We start from the raw sequence: 16,969 nt of genomic DNA on the forward strand, positions 1-16,969 counted from the left end.
TGCATGTCAGAAGATGCTGCACATGCAACAAACGTTGATGCATCAAAGCCTCCATCCAAACATTGTATTATGTGAGTTCTGTAGATTCTTCTTGGTTTTCTCAAAAAATTTTTAATCAGTCTTTAAAAAATTAGCACAACTTAACACTACACATTTCATTTTGACTGCTGTCAAGAGTTAAACAGCACATTTTACAGCCATCAGCCTCCATCGCAGGCTGAATACTGAAGATGGATTTTGAGAGTATGACTTTACAAAACTTTTCTTTACAGTGCCATCATGTGAATAACTCATGCGAAACAAACTTTTTTTTTTACATTAGTAACTTTAGAAAATATATAAGATGTCATAGTTCTATACACTAGGACTGCTGCACTTAAACTTTACTATCTCTCTGTGTATCTCTAAAGCTGGCATACATTTGTCTTACCAATACTTCAGATTTATGAATATTCAATAAATCCTGCATAACTCTCTTATCAATCTGCATGCCAAAGTCAGGAGTGCAGGAGAAGTAATATGTGAGGGTGGGGCACCAGCATGACTGGTGATTTGTGACTGGTTTAGCATATGAGACCTTTAAATTCTCCCACAGACTGTCATCCCTCTCATGTTTTTAAAGAGACTTTTGATTCACTGGAACCAGCTATTCCTCTCATAAACAGTTCTTTCATCTGGTTGTATTCCAGCTGCCTTTAAACATGCTGTTGTGCAGCCTCATATTAAAAAGAACCTGGACCCTGCTGTTTTTTCTAACTACAGACCTATTTCTAAATTACCATTTCTGTCTAAGGTTCTTGAAAAAATGTTTTAAAGCAAATTCTGTCATTTTTAAGCATACACAGTATGTGGGAAAGTTTCAGTCAGTGTTAGGTCACATAACAGAGATGGCTTTTCTGAGAGTTCTTAATGATCTGCTTTTAACTGCTGACTCTGGCAGCTCTGCCGTTTTAGTTCTTCTAAACCTGTTTGCTGCCTTTGATACTGTGGACCGCAAGATCCTGCTGTCTCGTCTTGTATATGTTGCCTCTAGGGTCTAACTTTAGAAAACACAATATTTCTTTCCACTGCTTTGCTGATAACATGCAGGTGTATATGCACATTCATGTGAACAACAGAGATACATGGAAGCCTCTGCTACATTGTTTTAGTGACATTAAGTTCTGGATGAGGATAAAAGTGACTCTACTACTGACACTCCGAGTCATTTCGCTCTTTGCTGTTACTGTTGCAGTAAAAAAAAATCTGGATGCAATTTTTGCCAGTTTTTTTTTTTTTTCAAATGGATTATCAAATAAGGGGTTTCACTAAAGTTTGTTTTTTATCAACTCAGAATCATTGCCAGGGCCTTATCTCTTACAGAAGGACGCAGAAAAGGTTCTACATGCTTTTATCACTTCCCGCCTGGACTACTTAAGTCCCTATATTTTGGAATTGAACAATCATCTTTACACCTCTTGCAGTCAGTCCATAATACGGCAGGTCGCCTCTTAACAGGTATTAAAAAGCAGGAAAACAGGAAGATCACAGGAAAGGTTCATGGATGTAGCGAAGGAGGACATGCGGAGGGTTGGTGTGACAGAGGATGCTGGGGATAGGGTGAGATGGAGACAGATGATTCACTGTGGCGACCCCTAAAGGGAGCAGCCAGAAAAAGAAGACAGCTCTGTTATCGCCCTGTATATTTTTTTTATATCTATGTATCTAATGGTATCTATAAAAATACAAAACTTTATTTAATGACGTTTACAAAAGAATTTGTATTTTATTGTGTACATTTATAAATTTGCAGGTTTTTAAAAATGAACCAGCAGGAAGTGTGTCCGTCGCTGAAAGATGTCCGACACGTGCGGCAGCATATATCGTCCGTGCAGCTAACGGTAACACAAGCGTTCAGCCGCCTGTGGTTTCACGCAGCAGGTTCACGGCAACATGAAGCTCCGGCTGGGTGGATGAGCCTTTTTTTAAAACATGAGTGGGGATGTGTGCGGAGTTTCAGAGGACATGGATTACCAGATTTTACAGGTTGGTGAAGACGTTAGTCACAGTTAGTTAGCGGTGCTGCTGAGCAGATCAGCTCAAAGTAACGTTAGCGACAAAATGTTAACGCCGGTCAGGTAAGGTTATGCTCCAAACACTTTACACAATTATTTTTTAATCCCGAGTTTGGTTTATTGGCGTCGTCAGAGTGTTGGAAATAAGTGTGTTTTGGTGTGTGCGCGTGTGGTTTTTTGTTTGTTTGTTTTGTTTTCTCGAGAAAACCTGCTAAGCTAAAACGCCCTGGTGCTATAACCATTAAAAGGTTGTATTGTCCCGCAGTGGTATTATCAATTTAAAAAAAAAAAAAAAAAAAAAAAAACCTGGAGCACAGTGACCACTATTGCCATTTTCAATTAAAAATATTTAATTTTTATTTTGTTTCTGCTAAATAATGCTTCAGCTATATTGTGTAAATCAGCTGTCGTGAGGGATAGGGGGGTCATACTCTATGAAGAAAGATAAACCATGGACAAATGATTGTTTCTGATCGAGTAAATTGAATACTTAACACATACTTGATATTGTTTTAAAAAAACGTACAAAAATGACAATAAAACAGGACACATTAAAAGGAGAGCTGTACAACAGCTGCATAAAATAATACTGTGTCACGGTATAAATTATATTGTCAATTAAATTCCTTCTAGAGGTGTTAAAAGGATTTCCACCATCTTTTAATTTTCTCCAAATGGCCTAAAAGCGCCTGTCACTGACACTGTGTGCTGTCTGGCTCAGGCTGTGTGCGATGAGGATACCTTGTCTTCTTCCTCCGTGGGGATGTCAGATTTGTCTGATGAAATCCTGCTGTGCATCCTGCGCCATATTCCGGTGTGTGACCTGCTGCTGAATGTGGCAAATGTCTGCCAGAAGCTACACACGCTGTGCCATGACAAGACCCTGCTCACAAATGTCAGCCTGTCTGAGGAGTATTGGGTAACTTAATGCAATATTCAAGTTCATGTATGTGTACAACTTTCCATGTATTTAAAAAAAGAAAATGCCTCTGTAACAGCAAGTTGTATTTTAATGAAACATTAAATAGACTTCTTTATTTCTCTCCAGGCTGACGACGCATTGGTTCGACGCATACTAAAGCAGCTGGCCAATCACGTGCAGTCTCTGAGCCTGAATGGCTGCTACTGGCTGTCTGGCTCCACCATGGAGCACATTGCACGCTGCAGAGGAGTGACGCACCTAGATGTCACCGGTTGTCGCATCACTTCACTTCGCCTGTCCCGTCTCCTCTCCTCCCTCGCTTTCCTCAAATCCCTCGCTTTTGACGTGACACCGGGCTTCAACTCTGCTCAGCTCAGCTCAGAGGCGGTGGATGCACTGAGCCGCCTGTCGGAGCTTAGGCAGATGCTGTTGACACCAAGCTACGGTGTAGTGCCATGCTGTGCCCAACTCCGCAAGTAAGGATGTTGGCCCTGACCCAGCTGTGGTTTTTGATCCCTTCCTCCCTAAACCCCTTTCAAATGCTCAGGAGCGGCCCTCTTCAAAGTCTAGAAATATTTGGACAATGTCACAGTTTTTATAGGTTTTGGCTCTCTGGACCACCATGCTGCGTTTCCTTGAGGTGTTCTGCCAGTCCTTTAATACAGCCACTCTCTGATAGGTTTACTTTGAATTTTCTTTGATCTGCTTAATTTTCATGACATAACGAGGGAACATGTCTAATTAATAAATCTATAAATAGCCTATAAAATGGCTGTCATTTGTAAATTATTATTATTTTTATTACTTTGAAATTTGCAGCCAGTTTTGAATCGACACAGGTCTTGTGTTCTGGAATAATAACATAATAATAACATAAGAAATAAAAAATGTCAGGACTGAATTTCCCACATTTATTAATTAATCAATAAGAGATTAATTTTCTAAAAATTGTATTACAATAATTGGGAATGGCTCAGATGAACTAAACTTCACTATATAATTGCGCCAGTCCTCTGCAGCCCACCTGCAGTTAGACCAGAGTTTCAAGCTTTATTGCATATGAATCAGATGTTGTGTTCACTCATATTTAGTATGTGACAGCTGTGAGTCTTTGGCTTAAAACAAACAAAAATGTATGATATTTAAATGATACAGTGTTGTGTGTGTTTGCTCGTCATTGCACCGTAGGCTGATGTTGCAGTTTGACATCCCAGATGTGACCAAAGAGGGTGTCGGCGTTTGCTGTCAGTTAATGGTCGGTCAGAGCAGCGTGCCACATTACAAACAGCTTGAGGAGTTCACTGCCAGGCTGGCTCCAGGAGAGGTGAGTGTGTTGGGGCTTATGTACATGAAACCTGTTCCTATACGTTTGTAGCATGGGCTTTAATTAACGCGTCTGTGTCGTGATGTTCTTAGGTAAACCAGACCCTGCTCCTCCTCTACCTGGCAGTGTTCAGCGTTAACGTTCCGAAGCATCTCAGAGTTTTCCTCGTGTCCATCCCCGGCCCAAACCCGGCTCCCTGGCCTGCTGCTCCCTCGGTGGCTCAGAGCTTGGGTGAGCGGGGCGACCTGGTGGCCCTGCAGCTCCCTCGGTCATGGCTGGACTCTGCATCGCTAAAGCAAGCTCTGGAAGGAAACAGCCCCAAACACCTTAGCTTCAGCCGCTGCCCGGCGTTGTGGCCACAGGTGTTCCAGTCGCTGTTGAACGGGGGTGTCAGAGACGCCGCTCAGCTGGTTAGTCTGAATCTGAGCGGGATCAACCACGTTCCTTACTCGGAGTGCAGGATTGTGGAAGATCAGCTGGCTGCCGGGACAATGAGCCAGCTGGCAGACAGCTGTTCCAACATTAAATACCTAAACTTGATGCACACACATTATCATCATGAAAACTCACCTGGGCTGGAAGGGGAAACCCACCTGTGTGCCAGCTTGGCCAAATTTAGACACCTGCTCTCTCTCACTCTCCCTGCCTGCGCCCTGTCAGACGGTTTAAATAGAAATCACACGCAAATGCAGAACACTCATCCCTCTCCCCTTTTCCAGGGATTGAAGAAGGTTCCTCGTGTGGGCCTCCAGAATTACAAGCCTGACTCAGAGTCGTCTGTGTCAGGGGACAGCACATCGGGGCTCGCTTTGCTCTTAGCTGGCTGCCTTTTTTTAGAGACCTTTGAGCTTATCGGTCCAGGTTTTGCTTCCACACTGCCTCGGCTTGAGCCGTGCACTCGGGCAAGCGTGGAGCCTCGTGGCATGTGCGCTTGGGCACGAGGAATTGGAGACGCACATTTGGCGGTGCTTGAGGCTTTGCCTGGATTGCGTCGCCTGACTCTGGCTGGTCTTCCTGGAGTTCTTAGGGGAACGGGACTGGTACAGCTGGCAAAGCAGTGCAGAGACCTGCGAGTATTATCCCTCGCCAATCTGGGTTCACTGAAAACCATGAACTACACCGCTGCCTTGCTGGACACACTTAAACAGTGCACGCAGCTACAGGAGCTCAGGTAAGAAGATGACTTTGTGTTCCCTTTGTTTATATAACACACACCGAGCAGCATGTCATTTTTATTACATGGCTCTTCAATTAAACTTTCCCAGGTTTTGTTTTTGTTTTTTTAAACAATAATTACATGAAAGCTATTTAAATTATTTCTGGCTCATGGTATGAAAATGTGCTTTAAAACTGTCTGATTTCATACATTTGAAGCAAGAACATTAACATCACTTAAATATTATTCGTATGTTATCTTTCGTTTTTGTTTCCCCGATAGACTGTTAGGTTCACATATGCAAATGAGGGGATCTCTTGTAAGAAGCACTAACCTGTATGACTGTCCACCAGACAATTGGAACATTTTTTTCTGTTAATTTGGAGAAAAAACATTAAGGAAATAAAATTTACCCCAAATTTTGAAGTTTACCAAATTGAGCTACCTTGACTCTCTTCAGTCAAAGCATTTAATGTTAATGACTTGTCAAGTGTAATCTATTAATTATGTTTTGGTTTTGGGAGGCTTTTAAACAAATAGGATATTCACTTTCCAGTTGTCCAATTGGTCTGTATTTTACTCCGAACTGGGACAAATCTCAAACAGACTGTTTCTACTTTTAATTCTGACTGAAGATACAGATTTTTGTCTTTATATAACTAACCACGTGCATCTGTTTCTTAGGTTGGAGCAGCCCTACCTGAACGCGAACGCATCGTTCTTCGAGGCTTTGTCCTGCTGCTCTCGACTGCAGCGCGTCTGCCTTATCTCACGCTGTGGCACTTTTGACCCATCAGCCACAGAAACTTTCATGGAGCGCTGCTGCCACGTCGTCATGTGCCACATGTTCATGGGCGGCACCTTAGTGGCGTGTCGCACGCTGCAGAAAGCTCTGCTGGACAGGTTGGTGACTATGTTCATGGATTTAAAGCTAGAGGGCATAATCTGTCAAAAGTTTTACCTGTGAGGTCTTGGATTCACTCGTTTTGTGTGTTTTCTTTCTTAAGGTTCTCAGCAGAGCGCCCGGCACTCAGTGTGGTCATCTATCCGTTACAACACGAAGACCTACCCTCGGTCATCAGAGATATCCCATTAACACTGCTGGATCGGATCACTTTGTTTCAGAGCCACGTGGCTCAACCACCACATTTATCACCATTGTGACCTCATCAGGATGCTTTAGTGTGATTGGTGCTCAGCAGCTGAGGCGCTCGAATCATTTCCTTTTTCCTTTTCCTTTTTTTTCTCTTGCATGAAATAAAATCCACAATGATACAGAGACTGAATGTCATCAGCACCATGATTTGTTTGTGTGCTCCATAAACGACGGTTTCAGGCTGCTCTCCGAGAGTACATCAGCCACGATTGTTTACGTTTACACCAGTGATCATCTTTCCGAGGGAAATCGACTCACTCAGGCTCACGGTTCGTTCCAGGATGTTTCAGACACACTGCCGCTCTGTGACAGTTGTGGCTTCTCTATCACAAATCATTACAGTTCCTTTAAAATGAAGTGCCAAAATGGATTTTAGGATGCATTTGTATTTTAAACTTTGTACCAAATATCATAATAAAGTCAGTATAAATAATTTTTAATCCTTACCTGGTGTGCTGCTCTTCCATTCATGTCAGGCTGTTATTTTTAAAAGTAACTATAGTGGATAGCACTGGAGGTGGCTTTTTTTTCTTCTTTTTTGTGTTTCAGTGTACTCTGAGACAAAATAATATATTGACATCTCTTTCATTTCAATATGCTCTGAGAACACGAAAATGGGTGGAGATTTGATAATTTGATTATTTATTTGATAATTTATTTGATAAGTTATCATATTCATACTCGATTACCTTTTTATAAAGTGTATGTGGGATACAGAGTTTTTTAACACCATGTACAAAGTTCAAAATTAATTGGAAAGAAGCACAAAGTCAAAATGAATCATCATATTTAATGTTCATGGAACACCATTTACAGTTAATTACTGCCTGTAATCTTTGACCCACAGAGCCATCAGCAGGAGCTCTACTCAGGCCTTTATTACAGCCACTTAAAGATGGAGCTGCTTGTGTGATATTGGGCTCACCTACAGCAGTGATGACCTCGGAGAATATCATGCCATCACCGTGACGAGCTGTTTAAGCTGCATGAATATGAATCATCCCCTTCACCCTCAGTCTGACTGAAACAAAGCACACAGAAAGTGAGTGAGTAGCCATGGATACCCATCAGTCTGTGTGACTTAATCAGGAACTGTGACACACTAAAATTTACTGAGAAGGAAAAGATGAAGATGGTTGGCTCTTGCTCTCCTCCACAGTGTGTCTTTTGTCCCATCTTTCTCCCGTCACACCAACCGGTCGCTACTTCTCCTCGGTTACATTTTGAGGTTTCTTCCTGTTAAAAGGGAGTTTTTCCTTTCCACTGATGCAAAATGCTTGCTCATAGAGGGTTGTATGATTGTTGGGGTTTGCTCTGTATTATTGTAGGGTCCATGGGACCATGATATGCAGCACCTTTAGGGGACTGTTGTTCTAATTTGGAAAAATAGAAATAAAACTGAATTCAACTGAAAAATTTAAGATCTGTCCACATTCACATATCTGTAAACTCCAGCAGCTGCAAAATCTGTCCAAACTTCTTGGTGTCTGTGATTTCAGTCGCAGTCTCAAAAACACTCAGTACTGCGGAAGCTGTCTCTCTTACACTGGGGTTGTAGATTTCTGATTTTTCTGATCAGCCACAGCAGCGAGTGCCATGTTGCCTTTTAATAATAAAGACTTGAAGAAGAGGGAGAAATTTTAATTTCTTCAAAGGCAGCTTCAGGGTGCCATAAAGGCAAGTTATTTTCCCCAAGAGTATTTGACTTTTGTAGGTTTTGGATAATTTGCATGATTAAAAATTAAGATCCAAATATATGTATCTACAGGGATTGTAACAGGAAACAGGTGCACTTCTTTCCACATCACAATTCAGTGCTTTGTCTCAAAATAACAGCAAAATGCAGAACTTAGAAACCCCCCCCAAAATACTTAGTTCCTTAATTTCAAATAAAAGCTAGCATTGAATAAAAAATGTTCAGGAAGATTTTAACTTTAATTTTGCATTTTTAAAAGTAATGAAATTAATCACAGCTTCAAAATATACACTCACTGGCTGCAATGAGCATTCATTCTTTAATTTATTATTCATACCGTTTTTGCAATTTGTATCCACTTTAAAGTTTACTGTGTTGTGTTTTGTTGTGCTTAGTGTCGACATGGGACAGTTTTCCAACTTTGTTGTACTATTGTACTAACTATGACTGTGCAATGACAATAAAGAGTTCATGGTGATGGAAACATCCCTCAGAGATTTTGGTCCATGTGGACATGACAGCATCACACAGTTGCTGCAGATTATTCCGCTGCACATCCATGATGTGACTCTCCTGTTTTACCACCATGCTAAAGGTGCTGTACTTGATTGCTATGTGGTGACTGTGGAATCCATTTAAGTCCAACTCACCTTTAACTTAACACTAAATCTTCAAGAAATCACTTTGATGACCTGAGCTTTGTTACATAGTGTGTTTATCCTACTGGAAGCAGCCATCAAAAGATGGGCAAAGTCCCAAAGGGAAAAACAACGTCAGCAACAATACTCAGATAGGCTGTGTTTAAATGATGCTCAGTTGATGCTAAGGGGCCCTAAGTGTGCCAAAAAAAAATACTCACCCACACTTTTACACCATCACTACCAGCCCGAACTGTTATAACTAAACATATCTGTTTATGCCAAATTGTGAACCTACAATATGAATGTCACAGCAGAAATCAAGACTCCTCAGCTCGGAAAATGTTTTTGTAATCTTCTCTTGTGCAGTGTTGGTGAGCCTGTGCGAACTGTAGCCTCGGTTTCCTGTTCTTAGCGCACAGAAGTAGCACCTGGTGTGATTCTGCATACCTTGGTTGTAACGACTGATTATTTGAATCACTGTTGCCTTTGTATCAGCTTTATTCTCCTCTGCCGCTCACAGAATATTTTCTCTTTTTCAGACCATTCAGTGTAACAAAAAGAGATGATCGTGTGAGAAAAGCCAAGTTAATCAACAGTTTCTGAAACACTCGAACTATCCCACCCGCCACACTCGAAGTCATGTAATGTTCGGTTTGAACTTCAGCTGGTCATCTTGACCACGTCTACATCCCTAAATGCACTGAGTTCCTGTTATGTGATTGGCTGGTTAAGTATTTGTGTTAACAAGCTTTAGCCTATTGAACTGAACTTGGAGCCCTCTGCTGAAATAATATAGTGCAACATGCTGCTGTATAGCTTTCCTTACAAGGGTTATGCTGACTAAACTACCCTGCCTATTCACTTGAGGGTTTATTACCTGTTTCATTTATGACTTGCTTGACCCCACCTGACCCGCCCCTTAGATATTAAACACAACATTTCCCTGGATGTTTAGTAACTAGTTAGAAAGATGTGGCTTTAGCCTTCACCTCATTTCACCCCATTCAAAAGACGGAAAATGTACTTTCATAGCCAGCTGGGGGCGATATTAATCTATCTAAAGATTATGTGAACCCTAAACACCACACAGGCGTACTAACATATTGTCGATGTAGTCGATCGAAGTATGCCATCCTTAATTAACTAGACTGGTATTTTTCAACAATTTATGTAAACCGTTAATAGAAATATACTTTTAATTAAACTATTAAACGTGTTAATTTACTCCAACGATCTAAAAATAACCCCCCAAAAAGACGCTCATAGTTATATTTATATATCTACTATTTAGGTCTGGGCAAGTTTGTGTCATTGAAACATCGTGGTTGTACTCAGCTTGTCAGCAGCTAGTTAGTGCTCCTTTAACTAGCCTTGTAAGTGTAACACATTTTATAGTTTTCTGTCAAATAGAAGAAACCCGACATGATCCGTTAGCTTTTAACCAGCTCGCTAACACTAACAAACATGCTGACGTCCGTCGCCTGTTCGTGTGTGCGAAACGGGAGGAAAATATCGCTTCCTGCTGCCAGGCTGTGCACATTTTCAACCTTTAGGAAGTCACCAGAACCGCTAACTCTAACAGGCAGACGGGATGTGTCACAGCGCCCTTTATCCTTATCCAGGCTTCTCACACAAACTCCCTGGCATCCTAGGGCCGTGTGTCTGTCAGCCTCCTCCCGAGGAGACGCGGACCCACTGGACTCCCCCTCTGAACCACTTGACTGGGAAAACTTCGGCTCTCTGTCCACCGACATGGCCTCCAGGAGGACTTTCAGGAAAAGCAGCTCAGGCCTCCGGGACCTGCAGTACCGCGAAGACGGAACCGGGGACGAAGAAGAGCGAGAAGACGCCGGTAAACCTCAGAGGAGGCCCATGAGGAGAAATACACCGTACTGGTACTTCTTACAATGCAAAAAGCTCATCAAAGAGAACAAGGTTAGTGTGACTGAGCAGTTTTATGTTAACTGCTGTTCTTTCTCTTCCCTGCTGATGTGTTAATAACCCTCCTCTGTGCTCTCACAGCTACAGGAGGCTCTGGATGTGTTCAGCAGAGACATGCTGCAGGGAGAGAGGCTGCAGCCAGAGGAGTACAACTACACGGTCCTGATAGGAGGCTGTGGACGAGCTGGACAGCTGAAAAAAGCCTTCAAACTCTACAATGATGTAAGCATCTTTAATTTGAGTAATTAAAATGTCAATATGCAAGGTACACTCTAAGTTAAAATGTTCATGTTTGACAGTTTTAGAGTGGTGTTGATTCAGGTGCTGCAGTTTCCAGTTGCTGAATTGTGATGTTTGCAGATGAGCAGGTGGAAGCAAGACGGGATATGTGCAAGGAGTAGAGAAAGTGAATACATTTAAATACCTGGGGTCAACAATCCGAAGCAACAGGCAGGGTGAAAGATTTAAAGGGAAGGTCTAGAAGAGCTGCTATGGTGTATGGTTGGGAGACGGTGGCTCTGACAAAAGACAGGAGGAGTAGTTCGAGGTGGCAGAGTTGAAGATGCTCAGATTTTCATCAGTAGTGACCAGGATGGACAAAATTCGAAATGTAGTGGGGACAGAGGGACAGCTCAGGTGAAGTAATTTGGAGACAAAGTTAGAGAGGCAAGGCTGAAATGGTGTGGACATGTGCAGAGGAGAGATGGTGGATGTAGTGAACAAAGGATGCTGAAGATGGAGCTGCCAGCAGGAAACAAGGAAGACCGCAGAGAAGATGTATGAATGTAGTGGAATGGACCTCGCTTTTAATATCCACAAGAAGAGACTAAGGTTAAAACAAATGACTTGTGCAACCGAACTGCCCCACATACCAGCTACTACAGCCATCAAAGTTACTATAAATGTATTTGTGTGGCAGTCAAGATTTAATGAGAAACATTACTTTAAATGCTGCAGGCCTCCAATCCCTCCATCCTGCAGATTTGTGTCAGGAAAACTGTGGAGATTGACTATAATCAAAGAACAGATTCTAGTATTTTTAAAGCTTCAGACACTGATGCAAGACTCCTATGTGTTTGTGTGTTAAACTAAATTGAAGTCTTATTTCAAATTCAGGGGGTTAAAAGCTTGGGGGCCGCTTTAGTCCACTAATGACATAGAAGAGTCAGATTTTACATTCAGTTTAGTTTCATTGTAGATTTTTTTTTAAATATTTAAGTGTTTTATTCATTCTTGTCCTTTATTCTGACAGATCCTTATACACAGTCAGAAACCCCCTCTGTAATTATTTGTGTTTATTTATATTTTTCTCTCCTAGATGAAGAAGCGTGGTCTCACTGCTAACGATGCAACCTACACGGCGCTCTTCAACGCCTGCGCTGAGTCGCCTTCAAAACAGGCCGGCCTGCAGCAAGCGCTGAAGCTAGAGCAAGAGCTCCGTCGCAAAAACTACCCTCTCAGCACAATCACGTACCACGCTCTTCTGAAGGCGCACGCTGTCACCAACCACCTTCAGGCCTGCATTTATACGCTCAGGGTAGGGCACACAGCTGCATGTTTATAAGGGAGAATACTCATCCATTGTCACCAAATTGTGTCTTATTCTGGGTTTGTGTGCATTTTGTAGGAGATGATGGAGAATGGTCATGCTGTAACTCAGGAGACATTTCACTACCTGCTGATGGGCTGCTTGAAGGACAAAGAAGCAGGATTCAGGCTGGCTTTACAGGTATGTAGTACTTTAGTGTGGGATGTTTTTAGGAGTAAACTTTAAAATAGCCCAACCAATGCCAGCTCTCATTCATCTTAAAAATCTGATAATGATACATCAGGTGGTTATTAAACAATATTGATACTTGCTACACAAATAAGCTCATTCATAATGTTCATTTCAGGTGTGGCGCCAGATGCTGCGGTCAGGGATTCGTCCTGACTCGCACAACTATACCCTGCTCCTGAGAACTGCCAGAGATTGTGGACTTGGCGATCCTGCCTTTGCCACTGCTGTTCTGCTGGGGACTGACTGTGAGGGTCAGAAAGGGAGCAAGGATGCATCGGAGTCCAGGTGTAAGGCTGTGATAGACATCGACCTACTTGAGAGACAGTTATTTGTCCAGCCTGAGCAGAAGGAAGACAGCAGCGAGACACGACTCAGACATGACTCAACCCATCTGATACCGGTCAGGCAAACAGTAAATGCCCGATTACCCGGAGAGTTAGTCGCCAACTCCTCTGCTCCTAACCTACTAGAACTTTTTGAGGGTAAAAGAGGTGCTGTGGTCTCCCTTGGCACTGTAGATAAAATGTCAGACAGGCTCGCCCTCATCGGTGGAGCTGAAGGTTTCCTGGAGAGGATGGAAGCTAACGGACTCAGTCCAAACCTCAGGACTCTGACCCTACTGGCTGACACAATGGAGCCAGGCTACCAGTCTCTGCAGGTGTTGTTAAAGGTCGCCAAACGGCATCAAGTGAAGCTTGATGTTGCGTTCTTCAACTCTGTAATTCACAGATCAGCGCGAGCCGGGGACTTGGACGGGGCAAAGGTGTGTGTGTGTGTGTGTGTGTGTGTGTGTCTGTGTCTGTGTCTGTGTGTCTGTGTCTAGCCATGTATGAAGTGTCTGTTGTTTTTGTTTGTGACAACCCATCCTGGAGCAACTTCTTAGGAGAAATAGTCCTCAGAAAAACTGTTGTCTATCTGGTATCTGTAAATCTGGAGGAAGAAGGAACACAAATTTTAAACTTGGCTAAATTTTAACAAAAGTGGAGTTAGAAATGTTTAAACTGTGTGTGCTGTTTTTCACACACTTCTTTCACTTTTCAGGCTGTGCTGAGTGTAATGAGACAGCGCAATGTAAATGTGGATCTGCAGACATTTGGGTGCCTTGCATTAGCCTGCGACCAACAGAAAGACGGCCTTCAGTTGCTGAAAGACATAGAGGTGACAAAACATATGTTACTAAACTAAATTTGGATGTTTATTGCCCTGAATTCTGTCTCTGGCATTGTTAGTGCAGAACTCGCCCCCTGCTGGTCAGTAGAAAGAATGCAGGGTTTAGGCGCTTGTGCATTTTAGTTAACTTTGCTCTATGCGTTTTTCATCAGGAAGCAGGACTGAGGCCCAATGTCCACGTGTTCTCTGCTCTGATTGGCCGAGCGAGTCGCAAACTGGATTACCTCTACCTAAGAACAATCCTTAAAACCATGAGTGACATGAAAGTCTGGCCTAATGAGATCATCATCAGACAGCTGGAGTTTGCTGCACAATATCCTCCCAACTATAACCAGGTCAGCATGCACCCATCTATACTGAGCACATCTATAATGATTGGTACATGAGTGTTTCCCACATATTTAGAGAAGGCATATGCTCTTTTCAAATAATTATTAGGATATTCCTTTATAAGTTTTTTTTCTAATTCACAAATAAGTACCATATAATTAGCTGCCTCTCCAGTGAGTCTCTTATCACAGACTGCAGCTGGTGGCAAGCTCACTGAGGCTGCAGAGCAGAACAATTATCACCGGCTGCAGTCCAAAGCAGGCAAGTTGCAAGTCCAGCCAATGTTAAAATACACAGGCAGACACTCAAGTAAAATCTAATTTGGAAACACGGGAATAAAAAACACTGTAAACTATGTTGCTCTAATTAAAGTGTGTATGCTGTCAATCTGAATGCCTCTCTGTTTACAGACTTCAGTGCAGTCTGTAAACAGACAACTTCTTCTCATTTCGTGGCACAACAAAGATCCAACTTGGAAGGTGACTGTATGACTCATGTTTCTCCTTTCACTCTGCTCCCCTCACTCTTTGGCACCCTCTCCCCTCTCTCTATTCCAGTACAAATCCAGAAACAACTATCTGGTCCAAATTGACGGTTTCCGTGGTTACTACCAGCAGTGGCTCAAGCACATGCCTGCTCAGAGCGCTGAGGAGGAGCAGGGAGCACTGCAGTCCCAGACAGATGCTGCAGAGCTGAGAACAGAGGCTGCAGATGGGCTGACGGAGGCCCAGAGGAACCACAGAGCAGCAGCCAGGAGGTATCATGCTCGCAACAGGGACAGGAAGAGCAGCAGCACGTCCGCTGTATGACTGAACTCCAGGAGATCATCACGACCACTCCTTTACCTGCTGCTTGTTCTGTAATAAACTTTAGAACCCTGGATGGACTTGGATCAAAATAGTGGCTCGTGTGGTTGCGTTATTCTTGAAAAACAATGATGTCATTGTAGTTTATGTTCCAGTTTCAAGTTTTTTGGCTTGTTTATTGAAAAATAAAACTTCATCTCAATCTTTTCAGTTATACTTTCATTTTAAAGTTACCCGACTGTATTTTCTAACCAACCAAATCATTAGCTTTCAGTGACCCACACTGGTCATAACATTTGTGGATTTCGGGTTAACTCAGTATTAATATTGATCAGCGTTTCGATAAACAAACAGCAGTTTCATAACGTTGTTCGGTGTGAGGATTACCTGCATTTGTAAGCAAGGTGAGGGCCTTTGTTAAATGTGATGTTTGCTCAGTTCATTTGCAAGAGGAGTGCATTTTCAAAGTCAACTTTTATCCAAACGAACAGTAACCGTGAAACTGATGACCCAGAGCTGAAGATAAATCATCTGGCAATAAGAGACAAACGCACTTCTGATTTCTAAAGCAGCTATTCCCAGACTCGCTGCTTCAGCCCACTCAAACCTTTAATCAGTACAGGACTGTACTATGTGTTTTAATGGATTCAGTTTGATCTCCTGTTGATTTGCTTGAGACTGATTTTGCAGAAATGGCTTTATATTTCCATTCAGTTTCAACCTTCCTGCTGTGCTGTCTGCTGGACGAGACTGAAGCACAGAGGAGGAGAGGAGAGGTGTCTGGCTCGGTGTGTGGCCTGCTTGTACAAAAGTAATCAGTAACATGAATACATCCATATCAGTTTATATATTTATAGTGATCACTAACAGTGGTGGACCTATTATGGATCTGTTCTCCAGCAGTCAAGCTGTTGTGAGTGCAGGTCTGCTAAAGGAGGACCTCAAACTATGCTCATTGATTCTCTATCTGACATTTTGGTCTGTAACATTCACATGAACAGTCTGCTAGAGGTCATTTTGTAGAACTCTGGCAGTTCTCCTCCTTTTACTTCTTGCACAAAGGATCAGAAACCAATCCAGCTGCTGGGTTGATGACCTTCTATGGCTCTGTCTGCTTGTGTATTGACTAATCTTGTACTCCTCCATGCTCTTTAGTCTGTGTTGGAAAACATGGGAATTTTTTGTGATGGCACATACCAAGCACATACCTTCCTTGCAACCTAAATTGGCTACAATTACCGTCTCATGTCACCAGCAGTGACAAGGACATGAACAAAAATCAAAACTAGAGAGAAAAGTCAGTCAGGAGTGATAAGGAGAGAGCAATGATCTGTGGTCATCACCTGCAAAGTCGCACCTTTTTTGTCTTGGTGTTGCCTCTCCAGGTCACCTGGGCCCTGTACTGACAGGTAAGTTTATAATACCCGGGTCTCTTTTCCCCATCAGGATTCACTCACCCTAACAACAGCAGAAAGGATACGTGGTTGAAGACCAAGGGTTTATTGATGTTGGCAGCATCTGACAAATCACAAACATGGATAAGTGTACTGGCAGCAAAATGTTAATTTTACAAAGGAAAAATATGAAGAGGTTAAAAACACAACACACAATTTATACATACTGAAAGTAAGCTATGAGAGGACAAACAGAGTGCAGTAGCTGAGTATTAAAAGTGTTTAATGAATGGGTTTGGCATTTGAATATATTATTAAGGTCTATTTGACCCAAGGAAAAAAAAGCCTACTGTGTTAGTAAACAGATTTACTAATATCACAATTCTGGCGTTAAAATCTGACAGATTATAATCGAGTAGTTCATTAAATTCATGTTCAGGTTGTTATCTTCAGTCGTGTTTGACAGTCAGAGAGGAAGTAAAGAATACATAGAAAAACTGAATTTAAACGTGGTCTACCTACAACTTTGTTATAAGGTCAGCAGGTGTCCTGTCCGAGCATAGAGATCTCTCTCCTATGCGGGAGGCGGCGGTAACGCA

General features: G+C 42.4%; 2 protein-coding genes across 5 annotated transcripts; both read left to right on the top strand.

Annotated features, from left to right (window-relative positions):
* The first annotated feature begins 1,792 nt into the window (after positions 1 to 1,792).
* Positions 1,793 to 7,058, top strand: fbxl18 (F-box and leucine-rich repeat protein 18). 2 transcript variants are annotated; one of them, XM_019360138.1, is made up of 7 exons: positions 1,793 to 2,025; positions 2,741 to 2,973; positions 3,103 to 3,452; positions 4,165 to 4,300; positions 4,393 to 5,471; positions 6,141 to 6,359; positions 6,464 to 7,058. In XM_019360138.1, the coding sequence occupies exons 1-7, from the start codon at positions 1,803 to 1,805 to the stop codon at positions 6,618 to 6,620; spliced, it is 2,397 nt and encodes a 798-aa protein (XP_019215683.1). In that variant the 5' UTR covers positions 1,793 to 1,802; the 3' UTR covers positions 6,621 to 7,058. The 2 variants fall into 2 exon arrangements, with proteins under 2 accessions (XP_019215683.1, XP_003456005.1); XM_003455957.5 differs by having other exon boundaries at positions 1,850 to 2,025; positions 2,776 to 2,973; positions 6,464 to 6,737.
* Positions 6,744 to 15,182, top strand: ptcd1 (pentatricopeptide repeat domain 1). 3 transcript variants are annotated; one of them, XM_019360137.2, is made up of 10 exons: positions 6,744 to 6,881; positions 7,460 to 7,654; positions 10,602 to 10,884; positions 10,972 to 11,112; positions 12,209 to 12,427; positions 12,518 to 12,619; positions 12,786 to 13,433; positions 13,712 to 13,828; positions 13,993 to 14,175; positions 14,728 to 15,182. In XM_019360137.2, the coding sequence occupies exons 3-10, from the start codon at positions 10,702 to 10,704 to the stop codon at positions 14,977 to 14,979; spliced, it is 1,845 nt and encodes a 614-aa protein (XP_019215682.1). In that variant the 5' UTR covers positions 6,744 to 6,881; positions 7,460 to 7,654; positions 10,602 to 10,701; the 3' UTR covers positions 14,980 to 15,182. The 3 variants fall into 3 exon arrangements, with proteins under 3 accessions (XP_019215682.1, XP_005460772.1, XP_005460773.1); XM_005460716.4 differs by lacking the exons at positions 6,744 to 6,881; positions 7,460 to 7,654 and adding an exon at positions 10,114 to 10,322; XM_005460715.4 differs by lacking the exons at positions 6,744 to 6,881; positions 7,460 to 7,654 and having other exon boundaries at positions 10,111 to 10,884.
* Positions 15,183 to 16,969: the final 1,787 nt, after the last annotated feature.

The sequence above is a fragment of the Oreochromis niloticus genome, linkage group LG6, assembly GCF_001858045.2.
Source record: "Oreochromis niloticus isolate F11D_XX linkage group LG6, O_niloticus_UMD_NMBU, whole genome shotgun sequence".
Classification (NCBI taxonomy): domain Eukaryota; kingdom Metazoa; phylum Chordata; class Actinopteri; order Cichliformes; family Cichlidae; genus Oreochromis; species Oreochromis niloticus.